Genomic DNA, 27468 nt, shown 5'->3' with positions numbered 1-27468 from the left:
TATACAGATTATGTACATTTCTCAGTATTTTCCAACAAAAGCTAAAATGTCCAAACCTTTTACAGACTTTGAGGAATGCATTAATTCTTTAATTTTTAACCTTTCAAGTGTGAACAATTTTCAGAAAATCAGTGAGACGATCTAGGCAGAGGCACCTTGCTGAAGAATTGTCTTCTCCCAGATATCTTTCTCAGAGTATGCTTTACTTTCTTTCGTAAGCCATATATGATTGGATTTAGCATAGGAGTTACTACTATGTAAGAAAGAGCCACCATTTTGCTGCTGTTTGGCAAGAGACTGGACTTTGGCTTTAAATGTATCAAGGCAGTTGTGCAGTAGAACAGTGTCACCAACACCAGGTGAGAAATGCAGGTGAAAAAAGCTTTGTGTCTTCCTTTGGCAGATGGCATTTGGAGGATGGTATGGATTATCTGAATGTAAGAGGCTGCTATCAAGATAAATGGGATCAAAACAATTACCAAAACCAGATGTCTGAAATAGACCAGATGAACCACATTCAAGCAATGTTTCTCACACTCTTCATTTGCAATCAATGGTGTCCAGATGACTATCTTGGATGTAGACATCTACACCATAGGCGTAAAAACTAATAGTAATCCACAACATTAATAAAGAAATGGTCTGTCCACTATAAATTGAGTTTCAACTTATTCTGACCTGAATTTCAGCTGTAGTGAGAAAAAAGAAAGCAAGGGGGCAGGCAAGAAGATATCATGTGGAATAATACATATACAATGACATTCACGGATTTATTTTGCTTACTTTACAGTGTTCACTACATTTTCTTGTTCTTTCCCCATACCACCCCCCAACTGATAGCAAGATTGTTTACCTCTTTTGTTTCTCTGTTTATTTATTTTTAAGATGTACAGCTATGTATTTCCAAGCTTTATTCAAATTAACTATATTCACATGCCATATAATTGTGTCCAAACCTGTAACTCATTGAGGATTGTTACCTCCCTTTTTTTAACCGAAGGCAGCCCTCTGAAAGCCAGCAATTTACTTGTCTGTTTTCGCAGAGCTTCCTTTACTTCTTTGTTTCTCAGACTGTAGATGAGAGGATTGACCAAGGGAGTGAGAATGGTATAAAAAACGGAGAAGACTGGAGATATTTGGGTATCATGATGAGGAAGTACATAAACAGTTAATATTGACCAGTAAAAAAGAATCACCACAATGAGATGTGAGGAGCAAGTGGAAAAGGCCTTTTTTCTCCCACTGGCAGAAGGAATTCTCATGACCGTGATAATAATGTAGAGATAGGATGAGAAGGTCAACAGAAATGGAGGCAGTGAGCACACACCCGCCACAACAGAAGTGACAAGTCCCACCACATGAGTGTCACTACAGGAGAGTTTTATTATCGGGAATGAGTCACAGAAAAAATGTTCAATTTCATTAGGCCCACAGAAATCTAAATCTGAGATCAGGAATGTTAGTATAGAATTAGACAGAAAGCCACTTATCCAAGATGCAGCACCCAGCTGGAGACAGAGCTTGCCGTTCATACACGATGGGTAGTGCAGAGGTTTGCAGACTGCTAGGTACCGATCATAGGACATCACTGCGAGGAGATAGCACTCTGCAGCTGCCAAGCAACCAAAGAAATAGTATTGTGTAAAACATCTGTTGACTGAAATACTTCTGTCTCCACCCAGATAACTAAGCAACATTTTTGGCAAGATATTTGAGCTGTAGCAGATTTCCAAGCAGGCCAAGTTGCCCAGGAAGAAGTACATTGGGGTGTGAAGGTGCCGATTAGCCACCATCAGCACGATGATGAAGGTGTTTCCAGTTATGGTCACAACGTAGATTGACAGAAACATCAGGAAGAGAAGAGAATCCAGTTCAGGGCGATTCCCAAATCCCAGGAGGATGAACCCTGTGACAACCGTTTTGTTTTTCCACTCTTGCTTTATCATAACTTTTGTACTAGAGATAAAACAGGAAATGTTAGCACCAATGAAGACCTTGACAGTTAAGACTCAAATAATGAAAGTTTCTTCACAGAACAGAGAAGCAAAAAGTCTTTGGATTATTAGACCTGTTATCTGATTTCCATAAAGATTTCTCACATACCAAGAGTCACATTACTTATGACTCCACATACTAAGAGCACTTTAAACCGAGGTAATACCTGTGCTTCTTATCTGGCACAAGTGTACTTTCTAACATGTTTCCAGTCTGTGCAAGCAAATTAAAAGTCAACTTCTTTCATTAGGTGCCATCAGAAGTTTTGCTGTATTCCTTTCTGTGGTGAAAAAAAGAAGTATTTGGTCTGATTGCTCCAGTAGTAACATAGCCATATTTCCATTGCTAATATGTATTGATGCATAATATATATACACACTATATATACATATGTAGCACGACCGTTAATGCAGACATTTTTTTCTTATTTGAAGGAGGCTGAAAAAGAATCCAGCTTCCACCAATGAAAATACGTATGAAGAACACCTATATCATTGTCAGCATACGTTCGCGCTGCCAAAAAAACCCCAAACACACACAAAAGCACCTTCCAGTTGTCTCACCCTTCAGTCTTATCAATGGGTAGAATGAAGGATTCCAGATTTAAGGAGTTTAATTCACCCTAAAACAGACTGAGTCATCTTGTGAAAATACCTATTTCTTGTCACTAAGAAGTCAGAGATAATTTAGTTGCCAGACCCTTAACCAGAAGAATACAGTTTAGATAAATCCTACTGCTTGTCATAATGCTCTTTTTTTTTTCCTCTCATGTGTACTGAATCACCTCATTCTCTAGATTTCCTTACAAATGCCGTTTGCCAAAACTCCTGAGGCTTTGGCTGATCTTTCTGGATTTGTTTAGTACAAAAAATACCTACCCTCCCCCAAAAATTCAGTGGCCAAAACTAGACACAATACTGTGGTTAAGATGGCAAAGGAAGTGAACACAAAATCTACTTCTTTTTCCTTCTGTATAGAGTCTTCTTGACAGCTCTAGTTTTATCCAGATGCGCATGGAGTTGGGGGAGGTATTGGCAATTCATTAATGGGGTGCATTTTTCAAGCCCATGCACCTGGCAACACAAATTCCAACCATGACCCTTCACAGACTGGGAAGGACAAACTTCAGCCCTGTGGTTCCCTAAACACATCCTCTTGTGTAAAACATCCTCTATTACAAATCATCTACTACAAATCCTCCATTACAATCCTCTATTACAAATACAACCTTGGTGGGGTTTTTTTTCCAGCTCATTGTCTTCCTAAATCTAGCACTCCAATTTAGCAGCATCTATATGAACCATCTCCAGCGGTATTAATGTCACCTAACTTCGAACAGCTGCACCTAAGGCACTCACCTCAGATTCCTCTTATAGTCTACAGAGAGAAGTGTTTTGGACTGTAATCCATCCAACATGTTTTATGTATCTACTCCATATGAGCTAAATCATCTAAGGAAATTATTTATTTCTTTCCACTGACAATAGAAGGAGTTTAGATACTAGCTCAGAAGTCAGCTTCTGACATGCAGACTGCACTTCTTTTTTTGATGTTGCTCACAACATTTAGGTGCTATAGAGAGGTAACCAGCCACTATAGCAGTAAAGGCCATATAAGGCCACCCATCCAATAACTTACATCTGGGTCACTTGTGATAGCAAAACTTGGTAAGACATTTCTTTCCACAGATCTAATTTGAAATTTTCTTTTAAGCTTTTACTCATTCAAACCCCCAATTTTTAGCCAAATTGCCAACATCAGACAATGGAAAATGTTGGAAGTGTGTCCCGTTTCTGTGTCAATCAACAAACATTTCAGACCAACACTGTTTTTTACCTGAAGCCACAGGAACATTGAAATCCAATTAAAAAAATCTTTCACTTCTCAAGGTTTTGTATCCTTCTTTAGTTTCTTTAAGATCTTGATGTTCTCATTAAAAAAAAAAAAGAAGAATTAGAGCTCCTTGTTTGGCAATGACACCCCCCCTCACCCCCCACCCCCCATAATTTCCATCTTTTCCTTTTTTTTTTAGCCAACTGAATATACCAACTCTTCTTTTCCATTCTGTCAGGTAGAGAGTGTTCCTCCTTTCGCCTGACTCCTTAAAAACCTTTTCAGAACTGAGACCAGTGAAACACCCCAGGGAATAATCAAGCAAAAAAAGCCTTGGAGAGGTTGTTGTCACTAACCTCATATGCACATAAATAACCATTCTTTTCCTGTACACTGTTTGGAATTAGCACTTTCTTAGCCTACATTTTGATTATTTTTGGGACTGGATGGAATTCTCTTGATAGATAGGATGGATGACAACTAAGTGGAAGATTACTATGATGATCATCATTGCTATCAGGTCAACACTGGGTTCTACAGATGTGTTGAAGTCTAAAACTAACCTGGATTCAATGCCAGGCAGCTACCTGAGTGCCAGCTATTTCAGTCATCCTCTGGAGATGCTGCTTGATCTTCTTTTTCTGCAGAGTGACTGTGGACCTATCTGTGGTATTACAAATAAGTGAGACGATTGTTCCAGGTCTTGGTTTTTCATCTCAGCTTCCTAGCTCGCATTTGAGAAGGCCAGACAGACTGTAATTTGTTAGTCAACATTCAGACTGCTTAGTCTCCAAGGCCAGACAGAAACAGCTTGATGAATAAATATCTCTCGGCAAAGCAAAACTTTGCATCAGCTTGGTGAGCCTCAAAAAGAAAAAAAAAATCATAAGAACATGGGGAATTTCAAAGACCACATGAAAAAAGTGAAGTCCCCAAAAAGTAGAAGGGGAAGTTGTGTTATGCAAATACCACTAGATGGGAGTGTAGTCAAAACAATCTGAAATACCAGTTTCTATCACAGTGACTTTGGCCTGCACAGGTGCAGAGCTGGTCCTAGCTGAATTGCAGAGACTGAATGTCGTCCGTTTTGATTGCTAACATGAGACGGAATAAATCTGGCTCAAAAATACAAAATCTCCCTGTTGACTTTCACATGGGATACTCTTAGATTCCCACCAACTGGCCACTGTCAGTTCCATGATAGAAATAAAATGTTCAACCAGACAGCCTCAGCTACATCATTGCCATGGTCTCTGTGTCCAAGTGTCATCTAGAGGCTTTAGTTTGGAGGACAAGACACACCAGAAGACAGATCTCTGTTCTTGGTGCCAGAATGCCTTCACATAATTAATTCACACACTATTAATTTGTACCTAGCCTCAGGTAGTTATTTACAAACTCCATCTGGAAACTGAAGAGAGAATGGGCAATGTGAGTCTTTCAGTATCAAAATTGTCACCTGAAGAGGCTATTGAAACTCACAAAAGTATCTGTGTCTCTCCACTGAGAAAGCTACACTGAGTATCTAGTTGATTCTAGATATCCAGGTATCTCGTTAAAATAGTCAGATGTTCGAGAGGCTAAATTTGGGTGAGATGACTTCAGCTTCTAAGTATCTAAGGACATTTCTGTCTTCCTTTTTTAAACCTGAGAATGATTACAATACTTGCTCCGTAAGTAAAATACTTGAGTCCTAGCTGCCATTTAGCTCAAAGAGTCATTACCCCCAGCTCCCTTACTGCCAGATGGTGCCCTAGTTCTGCCATGGGGTGGAAAGTAATGCAACGTTCATAAGTGCTGAGAGGGACTCAGCAGTAAAATGTATTATCTGCTGCTGGGGAAAAAAAGTAGGCCACCAGGAGGAGATTTTGCTTGTCTCAGGTGTGTACCTACATTTGGGTACATGGAAGGCTTACATGCGGTGCTCTTGTGAATTAAGGAAGGGAGAACAAAATGAAGATTTTATGAATTATGATTCTTCAGAAGCATTCGAACTGCAACCATATAACACCAACTTTGAATTGCTTTTGGATTTTTTTTAACCAGGTGTCCCACCAGCATTAGGCCAAGGAGCATCTTGCCAATACAGATAACATCTTCCTGATGGATTTATTAAAATTTCAATTTGCTTTTGGGCTATGAGATTACTTAAAATACAAGGCAGCCAGCCATACTAAGCATTATCAGTAAATATGCCCCAGAGACAGGTAATAAAATGAGTGCTTTTAGACTGTACAGAAAAGGAATTTCAGAGAGATGTGTACAAGCTTCTCACTTTACCTGTTGGACATGGGAGGAAATCTTTGCAAAGATAAACACAAAGAAGAACACATAACAACAAAATGAGATTTCTGCTCACCTGCACCTGAAGGCTAAGACTTCATCTGGCCAAATTTGACACTGAATAAACTCAAGTTAATTTCTCTTCACATGGAGCTTTTTCTCTTTCATGAAATTCAAGCTGTATTATGCGTGTTGAAAATTGGATTAATTTACTTAAACCTATATGTCCAATGTCATTTTAGGTTCATTTTGATTTCTTTTCTTGCCTGCATTTTGCTCAAGAAGAATGCAGGTCTATTGGCAGGTATTGTGTCACGCCTGCCATCAGACTGCAGAAAGCTCAGACAGAATAAGATCTACATTAAGTAGCTGAATCCTGCACTCAAACCCAGAATCAACCACTTAACATTGCAGTTTCTACCATGTAGGCCTGTACATATGATTGTGATGTCTAAGCTCCCATTTATAGTCTATGGAGATTTGGCCAATGTGGCCTGGAGAGCTATTCAGCTGATCAACCTGACAGTGGGATTCAGGTGCCAAATAAAGGAACCAAATACCATTTCATACACAGTAGGGTACCACAGACATCTTCACAACAATGGTATGGCATAGGACCTATGGGAGATCCTTCCAGAGTGATAGCTGGCGTTCTGATATTTTTAGGCATCTGAAATAGTCCTAGGTGCCTATGTTTAGGCAGTTTAATTAAGTTCCTTGCTCAGGAGACACCCGAATTGGAGACTTCTAAAATTATATGCTTGTTTGGATGTCAGTTACTCATGAGGACTCAGTTCATTATTTGCAAAGTTGTTTATTATGGATAAAAGAGGTGTGTTCAGTGTTTGGGCAGTTAACAGTTATTCACACTGGGAAAGAAGTGTCCATTGACTCTCAGCAGGAACAACAAGTAGGTGGGGGTTTTTCCCATTAATTTAGGAAGGCAACATCAATAACAGCAGGTCAGTCAGACAAGTGCACTGACCCTAGTGCATCTGATATGACACTGGATGCTCATGTTAGGCACTGTCTTTTCTTACGCCTAGATCACCAATGCTAGGTGCAGAAAACACAAACATTGCTAAAAAGATGCATATTGCATGTGAACAACTTAATTCTTGGAATAATTTCAGTTTGTTGTCAGACAAAAAATTGAAGACCAAATTATGAAAAAATATGACACTTTTTTTTTTTTAATTTCTGCCCTGTTTTTATCCTCTGCCTGATATTTGCCATGTGTTTGACGCTGAGGCCAAGTGGCAAAAGCACTCAAGAGATGTGGGGTCTAGCCCAGACCATGCTAAACTCTTCCTCCAGTGTAGACTGAGAAGAAAGCACTTCGGGGTTTGGTATTTGCCACAGCATCCATGCTAATATACTGTTTGTACCATTGACTTGGCATCCATGTTAATAGCCAGTCTGTTTGCGCCACTGACTTGGCCTAGTCTGTCTTTCACTCCAGGGCGCTGGTCCATCCTGTAATCCCCACAGCACACCTATTTCCATGTTTCTCTTCTTCTTTCTGGAGCTTTGCTTCAGGTCCTCCTGTGAAGGAACTCAAGCAATAGTGACACTAGTTCTTCTCATCGTCTGCTTCAGATCAGAAATCCAGCTGTGAAAAGCACCAGCTGTGATTTGGCCCAGCAGAGGTTGTTCTCTGAAATGCTACTGCATGCCCTCATAACATACATGAATGCCTCCATCAAAGGTATGTTGTAAAGACACCGTTCAAGTTGGTTGTGATACAGTCCCCTCTTACTGGGTATAATAGATACCCAGCTCACAGTCCATTTGTTAGATATCTAGATGCCTTTGGGAAATCAAATATAATTGGAAATAATATGTGTGTGGGATGGAGAAAGCAAAAATTATTAGTGAATTTCAGTGCAGTATTAACATATTATAAACTTTAATCAAGAATGTTACTGGGATTCTTTATCAATAATAATCGATAAATTATTTAAAATTTCCATTAGGAAAACTATCAAAGGAGATTTTATATTCATACTCCAGGGCATCTAATGAGCCACAAGGGAATTCTGAGTTCATGTTGGTTCCAGTCTGTATGGAGATTTATTAAAGAGAAAGCAAACACTTGGGAAGACCAAACTCTTGGCTTTCATATAAAGATGATGAAAAGAGAAGACAACCTGCAGAATCTATGCTGCATCCCACAATGTGATGTGAGCAGGTGTCTGAGAGACCCCAGTCCATAACTGGCTACCATGGAGGTAAGCCTGACAAAGGAGAGTGTGCAGACTTGGGATGGAACTGAATGAACTGATGAGAAGATTAATTTCTGACTTTCTCTGTTTTTCTATCAGTGGAAATAATTGCCTGTGTGCTGAACTGTAAGGCTCATCATTTACTGATATGATTTTATTATGTCAGTCACAGCTTTATCCAAATATCCCAATATTTTTTAAGTGAGGAGACATTGAACAACTGAACAAACTGCATAGACAGTCCTCCCCATGCCTAAGATTTCGCTACCTTGTAAATCCACTGGGTCACCCAAGATGCAGAAGATAGGAAAACTTGTGTGAAGAGTGTCTGGTTGCAGAAACTGATCTGATGTGACTGCAAACTAATGTCATAGTTTAGATGTAGGTAGTTTTGAATACCTTTCCCCATGTTGGCATAGCTGGATGATCTGCAAAGGAGCATAAGTATATAAATGTATATCTAGAGCACAAAAATTAAGAATTAGGGTATGCCTCTACAAGCCAGGGAAACAAGCCAGGACACTGAGCCAAAAAGTGGTGTGTAATCATACTTCTTAGAAAAGAAGAAAACTGTCTTGTCCCTGAGGCATACCAACAGTGACTGAAACTGAGATAAGACAATCTGTTTTTTTCATGGAAAATGTTGCTGAAATGCTTTAAGAGTTTGAATTTTAAATAAGTTATCAGGACATAGATATTGGATCCAAGACTAAGTTGAATAGTGTATCTTTACAGCCATGCATGGAAAAGAGTTTTTAATTTTTATATTACATTTTAGTATTTGCTTTCCCCAAGATTCAGTGTGACATCAGCTACAGAAAGCAAAACCAAACCTACATTACAGAATTCATCCTCCTGGGATTTGGCGATTTACCTGGCCTTCAGGTAACCTGTTCAGCAGGTTCAGAAAACCTCTTCCTGCTCTTCCTGGTGATCTACATGGTGACAATGATGGGGAACATTCTCATCCTCATGTTGGTGGTGGCTAATCAGCATCTCCACACCCCAGTGTACTTCTTCCTCAGTAACTTGTCCTGCTTGGAGACCTACTACAGCTCCACCATCCTGCCCAAGCTGCTGGTGAGCTTCCTGACAGGTGACAGAAGTATTTCCTACAGCAGCTGCATGACAGTTTTTCATATTTGCTTTTCTAGTTGGGGTAGAGTGTTAACTCCTGGAAGTGATGTCATATGATCAATACTTAGCAGTATGTAAACCTTTGTATTACATCACCCTAATGAATTGTTAAGTTTTGTGTAACACTAGCTGCAGTGTTACACAACACTGAGTTAGTGGGTTTATGATCAGCTTTGTTATCACACTGTTGATGTCACAAATGGTGTACTGTGATCACAGTGTGATTCTGTGATTTCACATCTATGATAAAATGCTCCTGCAATGACACACTCTGTATTGGGTTTGTGTGGCAAGGTTTTGGTAGTGGGGGGGGGCTACAGGGGTGGCTTCTGTGAGAAGCTGCTGGAAGCTTTCCCTGTGTCTGATAGAGCCAATGCCAGCCGGCTCTGAGACGGACCTGCTGCCGGCCAAGGCTGAGCCCATCAGCGATAGTGGTAATGCCTCTGTGATAACCTATTTAAGAAGGGAAAAGAGTTGCAGTGGGCACAGAAACGGCAGCCAGAGAGAGGAGTGAGAGAAACAACCCTGCAGACACCAAGGTCAGTGAAGAAGGAGGAGGAGGCGCTCCAGGCGCCGGAGCAGAGGTTCCCCTGCAGCCCGTGGGGAAGACCATGGTGAGGCAGGCTGTCCCCCTGCAGCCCAGGGAGGTCCACGGTGGAGCAGATCTCCACCTGCAGCCCATGGAGGACCCCACACCAGAGCAGGTGGCTGCCTGAAGGAGGCTGTGATTCCGTGGGAAGCCCACGCTTGAGCAGGCTCCTGCCAGGACCTGCGGATCTGTGGAGAGAGGAGCCCATGGAGCAGGTTTTCTGGCAGGACTTGCGACCCCGCAGGGGATCCACACTGGAGCAGTCTGTGCTCCTGAAGGACTGCACAGCGTGGAAAGGACCCATGCTGGAGCAGTTCATGAAGAACTGCAGCCGGTGGGAAGGACACACGTTGGAGAAGTTCATGGAGGACTGTCTCCCGTGGGAGGGACCCCACACTGGAGCAAGGGAAGAGTGTGATGGGTCCTGCCCCTGAAGAGGAAGGAGCAGCAGAGACAATGTGTGATGAACTGACCACAACCCCCATTCCCCATCCCCCTGTGCCACTGGCGGGGGGTAGGCAGAGAATTCAAGAGTGAAGCTGTGCCCGGGAAGAAGGGAGGGGTGGGGGGAAGGTGTTTGGAGATTTGGTTTTATTTCTCATTACCCTACTCTGGTTGATTGGCGATAAATTAAGTTAATTTTCCCCAAGTTGTGTCTGTTTTGCCCGTGATAGTAATTGGTTGAGTGATCTCTCCCTGTCCGTATCTCGACCCATGAACCCTTTGTTATATTTTCTCTCCCCTGGGGGGGAGTGATAGAACGGCTTTGGTAGGCACCTGGCATATAGCCAGGGTCAACCTACCACAACTTCTAATAGAAGTTATAACATCTTTGATGTCTGCTACATGTACTATGCTGCCCTTTCTTTTCACTGTAGCATCCTGTATTTTAAACATGATCACCATCCTGAGAATCTCTTCAGCTACAGGAAGGTAAAAGGCATCTTCCACATGCTCTTCTCACCTCATTGTGGTCACTATTTTCTATTCAACTCTCATCCTTGTCTATGTTACCAAAAACTTACAACTTCACAGCTTTCAACAAGTTGTTCTCTGTCTTCTACACTGTGGTGACACCCATGGTGAATCCACTTATCTACACCTTAAGAATCAAAGAAGTCAGAGGAGCCCTGGGGAAAGAAGTCCAGGCATTTATGGGTTTATATAAATGACATATCAAAAATCTATGCTTTGTGGAGCTTTTGGGGGAGGGGGCAGACTATAAAAATATAAAGCATTGGAGGTAATTTCCACAGCAAGTATATGGTCACTGATGTAGCAATTTGCCTAGTCACAATTGGAGCTGGGTGGTTGGTTGGGGGGAAAAAAATGTTTTTTTGGCTTCCTCAAAAAACGCATGTAAACCCAAAAGGTAAGCACAACCCCAAAATAATCTTGATTAAACTCAAAACAGCTTTGTAATGTTTTCATATTATTTCAGTCACTTAGAAATCAAAAGCCACAAGAAGAAAAAAAAAAGTGTCTTATGGCTACAGACATACGGGGCACAGAGTGGCCCCATGCGTCAATATGGGTACGGCTACATGGGGCACAGAAAAGGACCTTGGCCAAGTGGCATGTGGTGTGGCAGGATTCAGCTGCCTGAATGTAGAGATACAGTGTCCTTTAGGTGCTGTGGGATGCTTCCCTGCACTGTGCCTACTACTGCTCTGAAAGCATGTAGGTCTCTCCTAGGGCACAGGCCATTTCTGGCTAAATTGTGAAGACCTGATGGATGTCCTAGAGCTTCTCCTGTGTCATGGGATGCTTGTGCTCTGCCTGCCCATGCCAGAGGGAGCTTGTGGCAGTGTAGGTGAAAGCCAGGCTGCACTACAAGTCCAGAGGTTGAGTACCACTTCCTTAGGAGCAACGTTTAGTAGCGTGGATCCTGGCAATGCTTCCCTTGGGATTGTTATGGAGGCACGCACAAGCAAATCCAACAGGTGTTAAAGTTCAGATTTATTTTTCAGTAAAAAGTTAGTTAAAACTCCGATAACGTTTGTAAACCACGGGCTCAATGATGTAAGGGGAATTAGTACTACACAGCCGACTTAAGAATTCTGAAAATTTAAAATGATGACTCAAAATACGCACATCATGCACTTAAAAGATGAGGGCTCTCAACCTCAAGGAGTTACCTAGGGCGGCATCCTGATCCAAGGGGCAGTCCCTGACTGCAGACCCGCTGCTCCGAGGAGGACTGATTCCAAAATGTCCTCCAGCGGGACCCCGTTTATACCCTTGTCAAATCTGATCTGTGGTCATTTTAATCCCTATTGGCCAAGAAGGTCACCTCTGTGTACCTGGCACATCTTGATTGGCCAGTTTGAATTTCAACCTGTGGCTTCTAGGGTTCAGGGTTTTTTTCTCTTCTTCTGGCCTGGAGAAGGTTTGTTTCCTGCTGGGGAGAGTGTACTGCTACACAATCCACCCTGTGACCACAGTCATGACTCGACTGGTTTCCTTGGAGTGGTGGCACAGTCATCTCTTGCCTCCAAAGTTAAAAGGGAGCAGTCTGATGAATTTGACACTCACTGTGGGTCATCATTCCTCCAGGAGTAAACTGAACTTCTTTCAGTAGACAAACCGATAGTATAGCTATATATAGACCAAGAATTATTGAACTCTGCGGGTATTGTACAACCACTAGATGGAAGTGATGAAAGCGTTTCACAAGTAGAATTGCTGATGGCTTCCTGCACATTTCTTTCAAAAACTGCTGGATGAGACTCTCCAGTTTTTCCAGAAAGACACTGATTTGTGGAACCTCTGGACAGTCCCTTCCCCACGACAAGGAGCCTCCAGCCACCACTGCTGCAGCAGCTGCCTGGCAGGCCAGCACCCCATGCCCTGCCCATGGCAGGGGGGGCGTGGGCGGAGCCCCTGGGTGCTGCAGGGTGGCGAGGAGGATAGACATCTGTACACTAGAGAGAAATCTGAAAAATAAAGGTTGGTGTCTATTTTCATGACAGTAGCTAGGGTTACCTTTGAAGCTTTTGGAAAGAAAAGGGCTTTGCCAAGAAGAGAACATTCATCTAATCTGAAGATTGATGGTGTGAATTAGACTTTCAGGCATCACTTACATGTCTAAAGTGACATGAATCTTTGCTCACTAAGATAGTACAACATGGGTCAAACCTCACCTAAATTTGACAGCTAAAAGGTTGTAATGCAATCTGTGGCAGGTGTTTTGGCTCCCTTGTGGACAGAGAAAGGGAGCTTCTCATTCTAACCCCATTGGTAGTGCCACTGTCCCTTCACCAATTATTTGGGGATCAGAAGGAATCTGAACACTATAGGTGCCAGGGGTGGCCACATTTTCTGCTAAGTTTAGCCACCTGAGAAAGCAAGGCAGTGCCAACGCTGGGAATGTGGGGTTCCTCAGAAGTCAGTGGAAAGCCACAAACACCTCTTTCATGTGTGTTTTATCTCATTCCCAGATATGTCACTCAGTCAGGATGGGCAAGTCACTCTTTGGAGGTGCTTATTTCTTTCCAAGGGCCGTAGAAACATCCTAGGTATGAGTCATAAACTTAGGAAGCTGACCTGTGATCTCCTTAGGTATGGGAAAGTTAGCATAAGAAATATTAATTTAAACTTAATTCACTTTTATATTCCCTTTAGACCACTGTTCTTTCTAACAATATTGGGTATACATGTCCAGGTTTTGGTAGCAGGGGTTGCAGGGTGACCTCTGCAAGGAGAGGTCAGGGCCTGCCCTGTGCTCCAGAATGTATCCACCACAGGACACAGCTGAGCCCATCAGCCAAGCTGGTGGCATCTCTGTGAAAACATGTTCCAGAAAGGGCAGAAAATGGCAGACAGAGAGAAAAAGCATGAACAAAAAGAGTGAGAAAGAACAGAGGGAACACCAAGATCAGAGATGGAGGATGAAGTGCTCCATGTTGCCCAAGCAGATTTTCCCTGCAGCCCATGGAGGATCCACATCAGAGCAGATGGCTACTCCTGAAGGAACTGCAGCCCATGGAGGACCCATGCCAGAGAAGAGGAAAAATGAGAGGGAAGGAGCAGCAGAGAGAAGCAGCTGTGTACTGAGCCTAGCCCCCCTAGCTCCCCAGCACTGCTTGAAGGAGCCTGCAGTGAAGAAGTGAAGTTGAACCCGGGCAAGTGGGTGTGAAATGTGATGTTTTAATGCTTATCTTTGTTTCTCACTACCTGAATCTATTTTAATTGGCAATAAATTAAATTAATTTTCCTCAGCTTGAGCCTGTTTTGCCCACAGTGTTAACTATAAGCCAGCTCCCTGTGTTTATCTTGACCCACAAGCTTTTTCATGCTATTTTCTCCCCCTCCCATCCCACTGAGGGGGTGGGGAAGTGAGTGAGCAGCTGGGTGGGATTTTGGCCCCTTAGCCTACCACACTAATATTCCTCACCACTTACTGTGCCACCTAATAATCTTAATAATCCAAGCCTAGCATGTGGTTGTTTTCTGATAACCACTGCACAGAAAAGGTGCCCATTCTGCCCTCCTTAGCTGCTGCTACCCTATATTGCCAGTTGTGTACTACAATCACACTTCTCCCAGTCCTCACTGCCCTCCTTCATTTCACATTTTACACTGTAAAAGTTCTTCCTCCTTCTTCCTTCCTAACAGTTCCCATTACACACTTAAAGTGGTGTGAGATACTGAAGCCACTGCATTGTTTTCCCATGTCAACAGAAAGGTGACTGAAACCAGGGTTCACAAGACCTAGCTTTATATCTAAAGTTCAGCCTCTGAGCTATGCTGGTTCCCTAGGCTCCCTTTATGAGTATTGGTGAGAAACAGTCTTCTCTGGTCTGTTCTGGTGGTTCCCACACCACATAGATCAGAGCTGCTCTTTATATCCACTGACTCTAAAGGGAGAGAAGACGACTAGCTCAAAGCTTTCATATCCAGTGCTTATATCTAAGAATACAATCCAATACAATCCATGAGCAGCTTACACTTCAGCCCTTAAGTTTTAGCCACCCCTTATGAAATTCTTACCATCTAGACTGCAGGCATCTCTACTGAAAGGCAGAAAAAACTGCCTAACATAGGTGTGTGTTGCTAGTTCAGATAGATATATTAAGGGATCCTGCAGATGTCTTGTAGGGTCTGTGTCACGTTTATCAACCCTGTACTGATGTCAGTAGTGCCCTAGGTCACCGTAAATGGCACAAGATGCCTCTGCTCGGTCACCTGAATCAATGCTTGAATATCATCTAAAGTACCTGTCTTCTTTTAGAGTGGATGGAGAGGCATTTCTCATGAATTTCTCTTGTCCCTGTATTACAATGAAATGGGTCAAGGCAGAAATTGTATGCTTGGTTTAGACTAGTAAAGGATTTATTTGGGCTGGTTTTAGCTAGGTGAAAATTAACACTGGAACTGACATCAATAAACTTTAAACATTGGCTGTGTAGATGTTTACATCTAAGTTAGTATCTCTTAATATCCAACTGTCAGAAAAAATACTTTTAGGGTGGAATTAGATGATCAAATCATGTCTTCTCTAGGAGAAGATGGATCATATTCCAGGTTGTGCTCACTGTAGTGACTTTATCTAGTCCAACAAATATGGGGGTTGAGGGTCAGACACAGACACTTATGCCATAGATAGCCCTACTGAATGAAATAAACTTTCCTGAATTAGTAAACTAGACTTCCCCTCTCGTCCCCTTGGTAAGCAACAGGCATGTCTCAAGAAAGATTGATCCCATTGTAACTTTCAGGTAGCTTAAAAGAGTTGACAAGCATCTGCAGACAGAGTCATGGGTGCAAAAATATCTTAAAGCCCTGATTTTCACATTGATTTTAAGCCTACATCTGGAATAGAGTGTAATGAATTCTCCAAAGTAGTTTCCTATATTGTTGTTGCTGCTTATTTGCTTTAGAGATACAAGATACACAACTGTCTAGATTAAACACCAAAGGTTTTGGTGAAAATACAGGATGCACTTTGTCAATGTTCTTTACAATTAGCTCCCTCTGTAACAGACAAGCCATGTCCTTACTGCAACCCAGGGTTGTATTTATCCCACATTTCCTTGCATTGTCTATTAGCTTTTTTTTGAATATTAACTACAGCACAGTGTATTCCAAGTTTGCATGTTGGTTCCATCATTTACTGAAACACAGCTCACTGTTGGATCTTCTTTATTTATTTAGATGGCTTTGTTTCAAGTGCGACTGAATCCCTCAGGACAAAGTCAACCTGCCTTAACATTGAGACCTACCTTAATCTGTCTTCAGACCTGAGACATTTAAATGTTCTTTAATAATTAATACGTCTCTATAATTTCCACTTAATATTTAGAGTTCCTTTTGGTTTGCCAGGTTTGTGCTAGGATGGTGTGGTAGGAAAGAGGCATTCTACATGCAGAAAAACATTGCATATAGGCATTGAGCATGCAAAGTCTTCTCAAATACTCTGTAAATTTACTTGTATTATGTTTGTGGGCTGTAGCACACAGAGAGATTTAACTCCCAAGCAAGCTGGTGCAGATAGCTTCTTATTGATGCTGCAAGGGTAGATGGTGGATGTTGAAATTCAGAACCTGGCATCACCTGTAGTAGCAGTTTCTGTATGCAGACTCTGTTACTCTGAATTTTTCAGTTTTTTGAAATAACTGTGCCGAGATCTTGGTCCATCTCATGTTAGCTGCTCCTACTAGCATCAAACCCAGTAAGTGTGCAGGGATATTCAGGACTGCTGTTATACACTCCACAGAAGACAAAAGGCAAAGTCGATCTCACATATCAGGCATAGGAGCCACTGCAGCTTGATGTGAAAAGGCAACCTTATACAAATGTCAGCAAACAGCTTGCATGGAAGGGCAGCGCTAACTATGGTGTTCTACAGTGTAGATATGCCTAGATATGAAGGCTCCCTTTATAGCCAATACAAAGACAGCAGTCACCTTTTGGGTGTGATTCATCTCATCCTTAATAGATATCTGAAGTCATCTTCTCTAACAGTGTCCTTATTGTATTTGCTAGAATTTCTTTCAAGTACTCCAATATATGCTGTACATTGCTGTAGAGTCCCATTCCTTCTCCTTACCTCTCCCTTTGTGCATATGTGTTTTGGGAATAATTATAGATGTCAGAAGGTTACTATTTTTCTAATGAAGCTTTAATCTGGGGGGATACAATTTGAGTTTTGGACAGGAGAGGACCTAATATCCTATAAACATGACAGATATCTTTCCTTTCTGAAATGCTTTTCTCTGACAACAGAGATTAAACAAGGTAATGAGTCAGGGTATAAATAGGCAGAAAAGTCAGAGATTCTTTAACTGAAATGTTTATTGTAGAACTTAGCTCTCCTACAATCTGAATTGGTACTCCTATTTAACTTAAGAAAAAAATTATAGACACAATGAAATAAAAAGCTGTAATTTGACTGTATCTGATGGATATTTGAAATCTACAGCTGAAGAACATTTTTTTTTAATTGGGAGAGGGAAAGTAGCTGTTTCCTGCTGAAATGTAAACATTGTGAAACTTCCTAAATAAGGAAATAAAAAAATATGGAAAAAAAAGGGAAGGTAACAGGTGTGACTGAAATGTTTTAGAAAACGCAGAATGCTGTGTGCTAGGGGGGCTGGTCAGGATTTAGGAGCAACCCAATCCTTGACAACCAGGATGAAGATATCCGTTAGAGACCAGTTTGTCCTGTTTCGCAAATAATCTGGTCCCAAGGGAGTTGCAGAGTGTAGAAAGAAAACAATGTCCTATCTGATGGGCCTTACATGTTTGCTCACAAGGCAAGCATAGAGTCCTCAGGGCAAGCTGGCTGACAGAAAGCCAAGAGAGGGGTGTCCCTGGAGGATATTCAGGTATCAGGTGCCCGCTATTTTCTGGTGGATCACGGATAGATAAATCCCTGCAGATGACCACAGCTCTCTTCTGTGGATTTCCAGGATACAAATCCAGGATTAGCACTGATCATATTTTGTGAACTCTGGATTGATTTTTTTTTTTTTTTTTTGCAATGTGTCTGGCTACTTTTTCAACAATTGAAAACAATAATGATGCATTGCTCTTTATGAGGACTTAATCCAATAAAAATAGCTATAACCCAAGAATAGCTGTATAGGCTGGCACTTGACACATACCCCAGAACACCAGAGATTTCAAAGTGGGTTGAGATGTCTTCACTGAAATGTCTGCACCTTCTGAGTTATTTTAGTTAAGACATCTTTAACGTCTTCAAAAGATGAGATAGTAATTTAGTCTAACTTGAAATAACTCCCTCCTCCTTTCTGTTTATGCATTTCAAGACACCTCTTCATTTTTTGTGACATAGACAAGATTTCAATTGGTTCTGTCACAGAGGTGGTGATTTTATGTGCGCATCCCTAAGGTTTGTGAAAACAGGCCCAAAAAAACTGTGGACAGACATTTCTCTCTACTTTTATACAGTGGCAGAGGAACTGCAGTTTTTGAGCACCCACATCACGAGTATGTGTGCATTTTATTGTTAAAACTGTTTCAAGTAGAGAGGAACTCATAGCTTGATCTCAGACAGATAAAGCCTTTACAATGACCCTTTGGCAGAATCATTTCCGTTGAACATCCCACTGGAGATACTTGTAGAAGAGTGATGGCAGTTCATTGAGGGGCAATGGGTGAGCTGGATGAGTATTGCAGAGGTGGGGGAGGCCAGAGGGGGCAGTAGTTCAGGGAATTGCTCAAGGCTTTGGGATGGGGAAGAGGGTATGAGAGTGGGAATTTGGGCACCCACTGAACAGAGCTGGAGGGCAGGCCTGGGACAACTGGGACCTGTAAGCTGTCACCACCAGAGAGAAGATGCTCTTCATGGCTGAAGAGCACCCATCCAGATCTGGAAAGCTAGGGGAATGGTCTGCAGAGAGTGGAAGTTCAGGGGTTGCAGGGGCAGTCTATGAGGCACCACTGAAGCAGTGGGGTCTGGTGGGGATCTGGTCTGGGGCAGGACGGGCTCTGGGTGGAGAAGCTGGGTACCGTCTCTATGCAGCTGGACTGCTAGGAGCCTGTAGGCTTGGTCAGAGGGGTATCAGGACAACTGAGGCGGTGAGGGCTGTGTTTCAGGGCTGAGCAGCAGTGCTTGGACCTGGGGCGCACAGGGGAGGAGGGCAGCCCCAAGGCTGGGATAGCAGTGATGTGTGGGCCAGACGGATACACCTTTGCTCAGGCACCTTTGCTGTGCGGCCTCTGCAGCCTCCCAGGAGCTTGGGTGTCTCCTCTGCACGCTCCACACTGATCAGAAAGAAGCCTGAAGCAGGCAAGGCCTGAAAAGGCCCTGCTGTGGATCAGCACCCGGCCCCTTCTTTTGGCAGGACGCATCAAAGGGGCTGCTTGGTGAAAGCATTTGTTCCCTCCTTTATTTTCCTGTGACCATGCTCTGATTTTCTGCTCTGATCAGCCCCCCAGGAGGGCCACTTAGACTTTCTGCAACAGCTCCATCTCTAATAGCCTCAGCAGGCCCCATTAAAACTCCAGGAAACTTTACTCCTGTGACCGTCCTCCACACTGTGTAATTTCTACCCAAGGGCTCGATAGACGGAGCAAACTGTAACGAGCTTCTTCTTGCTGCTGATTCTCTGTACAGTCATCAGGTGGCTCACAGGAGAAATAGTCTTTGAGAAAGAGTTTTGCTAGACTTCAAGCTTTTAATGAGCATATGATCCAACAGGGGATTTCTTGTTTCTTATTCAAGCCTGCTGATGTAAATCAATATACTCCAAATGAACTTAATGAACAGCATTTTCCAATAGGGGCTGATGCTGTCAAAGAAAACCAAACAAAGTTATCTTTGTGGTCGAGCAACTTGTGCACTGTGTGTCTTTGGCTGTTTCTCTCAGGAGTCATGAAGGGCAAAGCTGGCCGTGATAAAATGGGCCCTCTCACCATCTTCAGAAGCAACACTGCATTGCAAATCCAGTGATAGCTCCAATTCCCTCTGGTGCTGTCCTTGTAAAATTACCTGCACGCTGAGTTAGGATGATAGGACCATAGAGTCATAGAATGGTTTGGGTTGGAAGGGACCTTAAAGATCACCCAGTTCCCACCTCCTTGCCGTGGGCAGGGACACCTTCCACTAGGCCAGGTTGCTCAAAGCCCCATCCCACCTGGCCTTGAACCCTTCCAGGGATGGGGCACCCACAACCTCTCTGGACGACCTGTTCCAGTGCCTCACCACCCTCACAGTGAAGAACTTCTTCCTTACGTCTAATCTAAATCTACCCTCTTTCAGTTTAAAGGATGAAAAATACACTTATGTACCAAAAACCATGACATACATAAAATTATTCAAAAGACAACTAACATTTTATAACAACTTGAAGATGGTTTTCAAACGCTTTCATTTGACTATAAGATACACCAACACAGCCAACCCTGGCCGCATTGCTAGAGACAGGCATGTGATCAGAAGACACACAAACCAATACATAGATGCGAGCACCATAAGACGAGAGAAGATCAAAGGTGAGGATGAGTGATAGTACTTGTCCAAGAATTAAACAGGCAAATATTAGGTAGGACAAATGTCAGGCTGATGGAAAAAATATTTGATAGGTAGACAGGCAGGCAAATAAGCATTTGTATAAATGGAGAAAAAGGCGGAAGAAAATTTAGTGGATAGTGAGCTAGCTAAAGTGTTAAGAACACAAATGAGAGTCATGCACATACAGACTTTTTTTCTTTCAACAAATGAAAAATGTAGTTCTAGAAGCATGGGGAATATTTGCCAGAGTTCAGTCAATTTTAGAAAAACATTCTGGGCAACTAAATTAATGGATTAAAATTCAGAGAAAATGTTGACGCTTACCAGGTTTGTCTATTTTCAATTTCCAAACAACTTTTCTTTGAGGTCAGTATGCATTTTTAAAGTAAAAACGTTAATTTTAAGACATGAAGCAGATACGAACAAGCTCAAACATTTTGCTTCAAGATGAGTGACAGCAACTAACCATAGCTCAGAATTAAAATGGGGAATGATCTGACTTGTCAAGGAACACAAAGAGGAGCAGGTGGATAGACTAGATAACCACTTACGGTCATTGTCATGCTGCTTCCTCTAGCCCGTAGGAGGGAACTTTTGTGAGCTTGCAGTGTAGCTAGGTGAAAAAAGGAGATTTTCCACGCTATTTCCAGGAGGGCTGAATTATTTTTTTCCTTCCTGTGTTCTTCCTCTGACCTGAGGATGAATAGAAGACTTAAAGGACTTGCCTGAAGCGGGAGGAAAATTCAGTGGGATGAGTTTAGTTTCTTTGTTTTCTTTTGTTTTGAGGGGAAGGCTGTATCAAAAAGCACCAGCAACCAGTAGTTTTACTGTTTTCTGAAACTCCCAGCACGTTACTTCAGAGGTGTTTGTGCCTCAGAAGAAAAGCCTCCGTGCTCTCCTAAGGAGTAATCTGCACTAAGCGTGTCTGTAGGAAACCAACTGCCAGCTCACAGCTATATAGTATGTGAAGTTACAGAAATGATCCTTGAAGGTTCCCTAGAAGAGGACTTCTCTTTTCACTTTTAGCTGCTTACAAGCTAGAAGCTTGGTCTCAGGTCAACACTCAGGATCCCTCTGTAGTTGGTGGAGAAGGATAGGCATACCTGCAATTTACTTCCTCTCCTCCTCAGAGAGGTGTCAAGCACAACAGGATGAATCCTCCTCAAAGAGAATTTAAAAAAAAATTTTAAAAAAATTTAAAAAATTCTCAGACCTTCATGTAACACATATAGGGAGAAGCAAAATGAGATTTTTGCAGCTGAAATCAGTCACCAGAACTCCACTTCTGATCAGCAGAAACTGGAACTTCTGGAAGACAACTCAGCTGATTGCTCTTTGTCTGCTGCATCAGGATGAAATCAGGCATGATCTAGAAGTAAGTGCCTGCCTCCCTCCATACAGAGATTTATACTGGGTGCCCTGATGATTAAATCTGATGCAGAAGTTAATAGTTCCTACAAAGATAAATGCCTCTGCCTCAGGGCGTGATCCCTAGCTTCCAGGACTACAGAGTCACACACATTTCCTGGTGGTGGTGGCTAGCATCCTAATGGGGGCTTGTGCTGACACTGCATAGCTCTCGGCCCAAGTCTCCTCTTGGCCCTGTGTGACGTTCCTGTGTGTCTCAGACATAATACTTCTTTCTTCTGGGTGTTGCTTTTCCATTTGAAGCGCCCAAAATAGAATGAATGGTGTAATGCAGCTTTTCAGAGTAATGATTTTGTACATACTGTGATGCTGAGGGTGTTTCATTCCCAAGGTTATAGGAAGGGGCTGAGTGCAGGTGTTAGAAAACAAAGGAGAGATGAAATACTTCTGGAAGGCTATTTTGGTGAAAGAACATTGCCTTCCCCCAAAGTCCAAGCCTGCTACCTAGATCCCTGTTATAGACAGCACCTCTGGAAAGTGGTTACTCCACCTTTGGACACTGATCTGTTTCGGTATGCAGACCACTGAGTGGGCCCTCCCTTGCTTGCGGCTCAGCTAACTGAACAGGATGTAGAAAACTACTAGGCAAGACATGAGACACTGCTGGCCGTGGTGGATATCAAAAGCTAGAGAGCTCTGTGAAAGGTGGCTGGGGTACACGAGTGGTTAAGGAAGAGTGTGTCACGACCCAGACTGGACAGACCAGGGAGTCATGTTTAATTCGAAATTCCCTCGGGATAAATTAAGGTGAAATGACACCAAACGATCAGTTAAAGATTTTGTTTGTGACGGAAGCAAACTGAACTGGGGAGGCGTGGTAGTAGGTGGCAGGATTTCTCACAACAGGAATTGGCATAGGACTACTTCTGTAAACTGTGTAACCCAGGGCAACCATATACATCAATTCAGGGAATAAGGAGATGCCTCCCGTGGAGTCACGAGGTTCCGAGCAGACCCCCTTGCTTTCCAGACTCATCCTCAGAGAAGGGCCTAGGGGCGGCTGGATCCACTCGTAGTCTCAGACTTGGTCAACGGTTTATGTCTTGAAACGGATGAGGTGTAGGGATTGTAGAAAAGGAAAAGGAAAGAGAGAAGAAGACAGAGAGAGAAAAAGAAAGAAAGAAAGACTTCACCGGTCCTGGGTCCAGCGTTGGTTCAGTCAGCCGAGGAGTCCAGTCAGCCGAGGGGTCCAGTTCCAGTGGGCTTGTGCGCTCGCGGCTTCAGTTTGTGTCCTTTTATCATCCTTGCCCCTCCTTCGGGTGGGCACCTGAACTCCTCTGGCTAATGAGCAGTTCGTGAGCCTTTGGGCTTGGGGGTCGTTTGTGGGGTAACTTCTCCTTCCCTGCAGACGTGACCATTGTTTGATCTTTGTATCAGAACAGCTTATCAGGACAGGGAGCTGCGCACCCTCCAGCGCGCCCTCCCCCTCCTCTTGCTGCTGTCTGAGCTGATGGGCTTTTCACCTTGGTTCCTTGCTGTACAGTGTTTGTCTTTAAGCAGAACTTGCCCCACCACAATGTTTGAGACATTAACTCTTTCAGTCTCATAGAGTGATGTGAGAAATGGCCAAATTAGTGGAAAGAAACAGATCCTTCCAGAGGGTTGACTCGAGTCAAATATTGACAATATCATTCTCAGGCTTTGTGAACCCAGAATGTAACACATGCTAGCTCTCTTTAGCTATACAGAAGGTCGGAATGACAGGAGAGTCATTCAGCTGCCTAAACATAGCCATCAAGTAATCATTTAATATCTTAGGTGATCCAGGACAACTGCACAGGGCTGTCAGCTGTGCCTCAAGTCCCGCAGGAACACACATGCTTCTGTACTGGAAGCCGGAGACCAGATGGGGTACCATAAGACATCTAAAAATGATGGAAGAAGCATCAAGTCCTTGAACATCTCCCCTGATTTAGATCTACACAATTAACTTCTAAATGTGTTAAACTACACGAGATAATCAGTAGTTTTTCAGTCTCTTGCAGTACGGTGTCCTTTTGACGTCTTTCCTTATAAATGTGAGAGGTGGAGTAACCACATTCTGAGCCTTCTCCTTGATTTAGTCACTTTCCTCCAGGGAAGAGTTTTCTCCCTAACATTTTTTTCAGGGCAGATCTCACCTCCTGGTTCCTAAGAGTGTAGATCAAGGGGTTCAGAGCTGGGGTGACAGCACTATACATGAGAGACACTTGCACATCCCTTTTAGAGGAGCTTCCTGAGGAGGGTGGTGTATAATTGAAGAGCACTGGTATGTACAACAGTGCCACAATGGTGAGGTGGGAGGCACAGGTGGAGAAGGGCTTCCATCTTCCTTCCTGGGACCGGACTTTCTGGAAGGTGAAGGAGATGATGTAGAGGTAGGAGAGGACTATGAGAGTGAAGGGCCCTAGAACAATAGCTGTGGTGACAACATTGAGGAGCGTCATGTTGAGGCTGGTACTACTACAAGATAAATTCAACAGTGGCTTGATGTCACAGAAGACATGATGAATGTGGTTGTGGCCACAGAAACTCAACTGAGAGGTCATGACTGAGTGCATCATGGCATGTACAAAACCAGTGGACCAGCTGGCCACAGCCAGCAGCAGGCAAGTCCGTGGGCTCATGACAAGGGCATAGCGCAAAGGGTTGCAAATGGCCACATAGCGATCATAGGCCATGGTGGCCAGGAGCACAGCCTCAGTACTGCCCAAGAAGTGGAAGAAGTGGAGCTGGGCCAAGCAGCCACCAAAAGAGATGGGCTGATGCCCAAAGAGAAAGCCACTCAACATCTTGGGAACAGTGACTGTGGAATAGAAAATGTCCAGGCAGGACAGGTTCCCCAGGAAGAAGTACATCGGTGTGTGGAGCTGGGGCTCAGTTATCACCATGGTCACAATGGCACCATTTCCCAGAAGACTGGTCAAGTAGAGCAAGAGAAAGGAGATGAAGAAAAAGTGCTGCAGTCCCTGGATATCGGTGAGGCCCAAAAGGATGAACTCACTGATGACCTCTGTCTCGTTCAGCATTGCTAGAACAATAAGAAGCAACGGCAAAATGTCAAGGTTCCACAGCTGCGAGGAGTAACAGTATTACAAAACGTGTTTGTTTCTGTGCTATTTTAATGCAAACAAATGCAGAAAAGAGCAAAACGTAACACATGTAATCAAACATAAAAGCTGCATAGAAGCTCAAGGAATTAACACGGACAAAAAGAACTTTAATGTAGTCTTGTGCTTTCTGTCTACAACAGAGTAAAATACTACAGAGCGGAAAATATTAAAATTAAAACTTCCATCTATGCATAACAGCAGAATATGTAAGATTGCTGCTTCTTCACCTTCAGCCACGCTCATATTTCAGTTCTGTTCATCTGTAACTTCCTGCTACAACCTTTAATCTTATCAATAAAGCTTCTAGCTCATGATGTGAATCACTCCTGATGCTTTCTTTCTACTATTATGCCTACGTTTCATTAAGCCAATTTCAACTCTCACATTTCTAATGGTTACCATCTCTTCTGGACAGTTCTTTGATCTTAAAAATCGCACAATTTCCATTTTTTTATCAACAGCCACCAGAAGGTGTTCCAAGGTACCACACAATCATCAGCATTTCTTTTGTATGTTGCTGAGACTAAAGGAAGAGGATGCCTTAGCATGTGATCACAAACTGTTTTTGTTATTGGACTGTATACTTCGCCCAAAGAATGTCTTTTTTCTTGAGCAGCAGCAGATGAATGGGACAAAAGCCAGCATCTCATCTCCTACAACACTGTGATTTGCATGAGTGCATGATTCCATGACTGAATTTGCAGGAGCCAAGTTAGCTGGTGCAAGTTCCAGACAAATTGGCTCAGCCCACTAAAAGCTGATTGTACTGCCCCGCTGAGACAATATGATCACTTCTGTCAGTATCGCTAGTCTTCTAAAATGCAGATGAGTAAGCACATGCTTTCACTTTTTCTCTGTCTCGGGTAAGTTTGTTTATCGCTACGGGTAAGTCCCAACCACATACAATAAAGAACAAAGTCCCGAGATTATTTTACTAGGACAGGTAGGCACAGGTATTTCTAGCTGACAATAGAGACTGCAAATTCTGCAAGACGAGTAGTTTTCTCTGTACATTCAATGCAGTGATGATTAATAATGATGAATACAACTAATGAAAAAATAATTACTTCCAAAATATTTCTTGTAAAGAGGTTAAAACACATATAGACACATTTCATAGTCTTTCTTGTCCGTTCCATTGTACTACATACTTTTACTGAAAATAGGTGATTTTTGAAAGTCATTATGATATATCTCCAGCCCAGTCGCTCTTTTTTTCATACTTCTTTGGCTTATTATTTCAGCATGAAAACAGTAAACAAACAGAAAACTGATTTCATAATAAAAGAACATGAGCACGTAGCCTAAAGGTAATCTATGCACATATGCATCCAGTCTAAAAACCTGATCATATTTCTCTGAAAATACTTCTAGTCTGATCCTTGAACAAGTGCTGTTGGAAACATTAGGTTTGATAATATAGCCTTACAGACTTACCAAAATTTTAGTCCATCACCTGCATTTGAAGAGGTATAGGTGCAATTCCAGTTTTAAGACTCTCGTTTAAACGCAAATGCAAAGAAAAGACTTTGCATGCTGAAGCTTGCCTATTTTTTCAACTACATAAATTACATAATAAAAAAAAGATAATTATGCACATACCTCACCTCACTAGCAAGCAGCACTTTTCTCATTGTAGTAGGGCCCTCTGATAGTGAGCCAGAAAGCAAAGCTGAGGACAAAACAATTTATTTTGTGGGGTTAAAAGACTGAGAATTTCTGTTCTCCTTTTTTCTTCCATATCTACTTGGCATTCTTCTAGCTGAGAGATTAATACTGCAGGTGTGATGAAAAGGACTACTGCAAGTTCCCAAGGGGTTGCAGTTATTCAGGTAGGTAGGATGCAAGGAGGAAGCTTTGTAAACTGTACCAGAAATCTCTGATGACCTAGTTAGAGAGTGAAAAAAGTCTTTTTATCATGTCCAGAATGCACAAAATCACAAACCAACAACATCACACGGGAAGTAAATTTCCTATTGCTTTGATCAGTCTCCCGAGATGAGATTTCTGAATCAATGGTGAACTGCAGAGCAACGAACAAAGTGTTCCCTAAACATAATGCATAATGAGCCACCTGCAAAACAGAAGACAAAAAATGAAAAACAACCCCAAACAAACAAACCAACACCTCTGCCGTGCCCCGTCCCCATCCCTGTCCCCGTCCCCACCCAAAAAAAAAAAAAGGAAAAGAAAAAATCCAACACAGGTATCACCACCTCGGTGCACAGGGTTTATGGCTGAAGTTTCTACTGGCAATAGAGGCAGAGTGTTTAGGCAACATTTCCTAAATCTCTTTCAAATACTAGAATTTGTGAAACCTACTATGTGTTCTATCCATTCTGATGTGTTAGGATTCCTGATGTTTTATTTTTGTTGGCATTTCACAGACAAGGAGGAGTTTCTGGC

The 27468-nt window shown here is 42.6% G+C and overlaps 2 protein-coding genes and 1 pseudogene across 2 annotated transcripts; 1 reads left to right on the top strand and 2 right to left on the bottom strand.

Annotated features, from left to right (window-relative positions):
• Positions 1-963: 963 nt before the first annotated feature.
• On the bottom strand, positions 964-1946 carry LOC126043692 (olfactory receptor 1020-like). The gene is given in 2 exon segments (XM_049812478.1): positions 964-990; positions 993-1946. Coding segments are annotated over 2 exon segments (981 nt in total).
• Positions 1947-5423: 3477 nt separating this feature from the next.
• LOC126043782 (olfactory receptor 8I2-like) lies at positions 5424-11234 on the top strand (annotated as a pseudogene).
• Positions 11235-24033: 12799 nt separating this feature from the next.
• LOC126043669 (olfactory receptor 12D3-like) lies at positions 24034-24978 on the bottom strand. The gene has a single exon (XM_049812435.1). It carries the CDS (start codon positions 24976-24978, stop codon positions 24034-24036), a length of 945 nt encoding a protein of 314 aa, XP_049668392.1.
• Between the last annotated feature and the right edge of the window lie 2490 nt (positions 24979-27468).

This window comes from Accipiter gentilis, chromosome 10 (genome assembly GCF_929443795.1).
Source record: "Accipiter gentilis chromosome 10, bAccGen1.1, whole genome shotgun sequence".
Lineage (NCBI taxonomy): Eukaryota > Metazoa > Chordata > Aves > Accipitriformes > Accipitridae > Astur > Astur gentilis.
The sequence above is the reverse complement of the archived record's forward strand: the minus strand, read 5'-3'. Positions and strand labels throughout refer to the sequence as shown.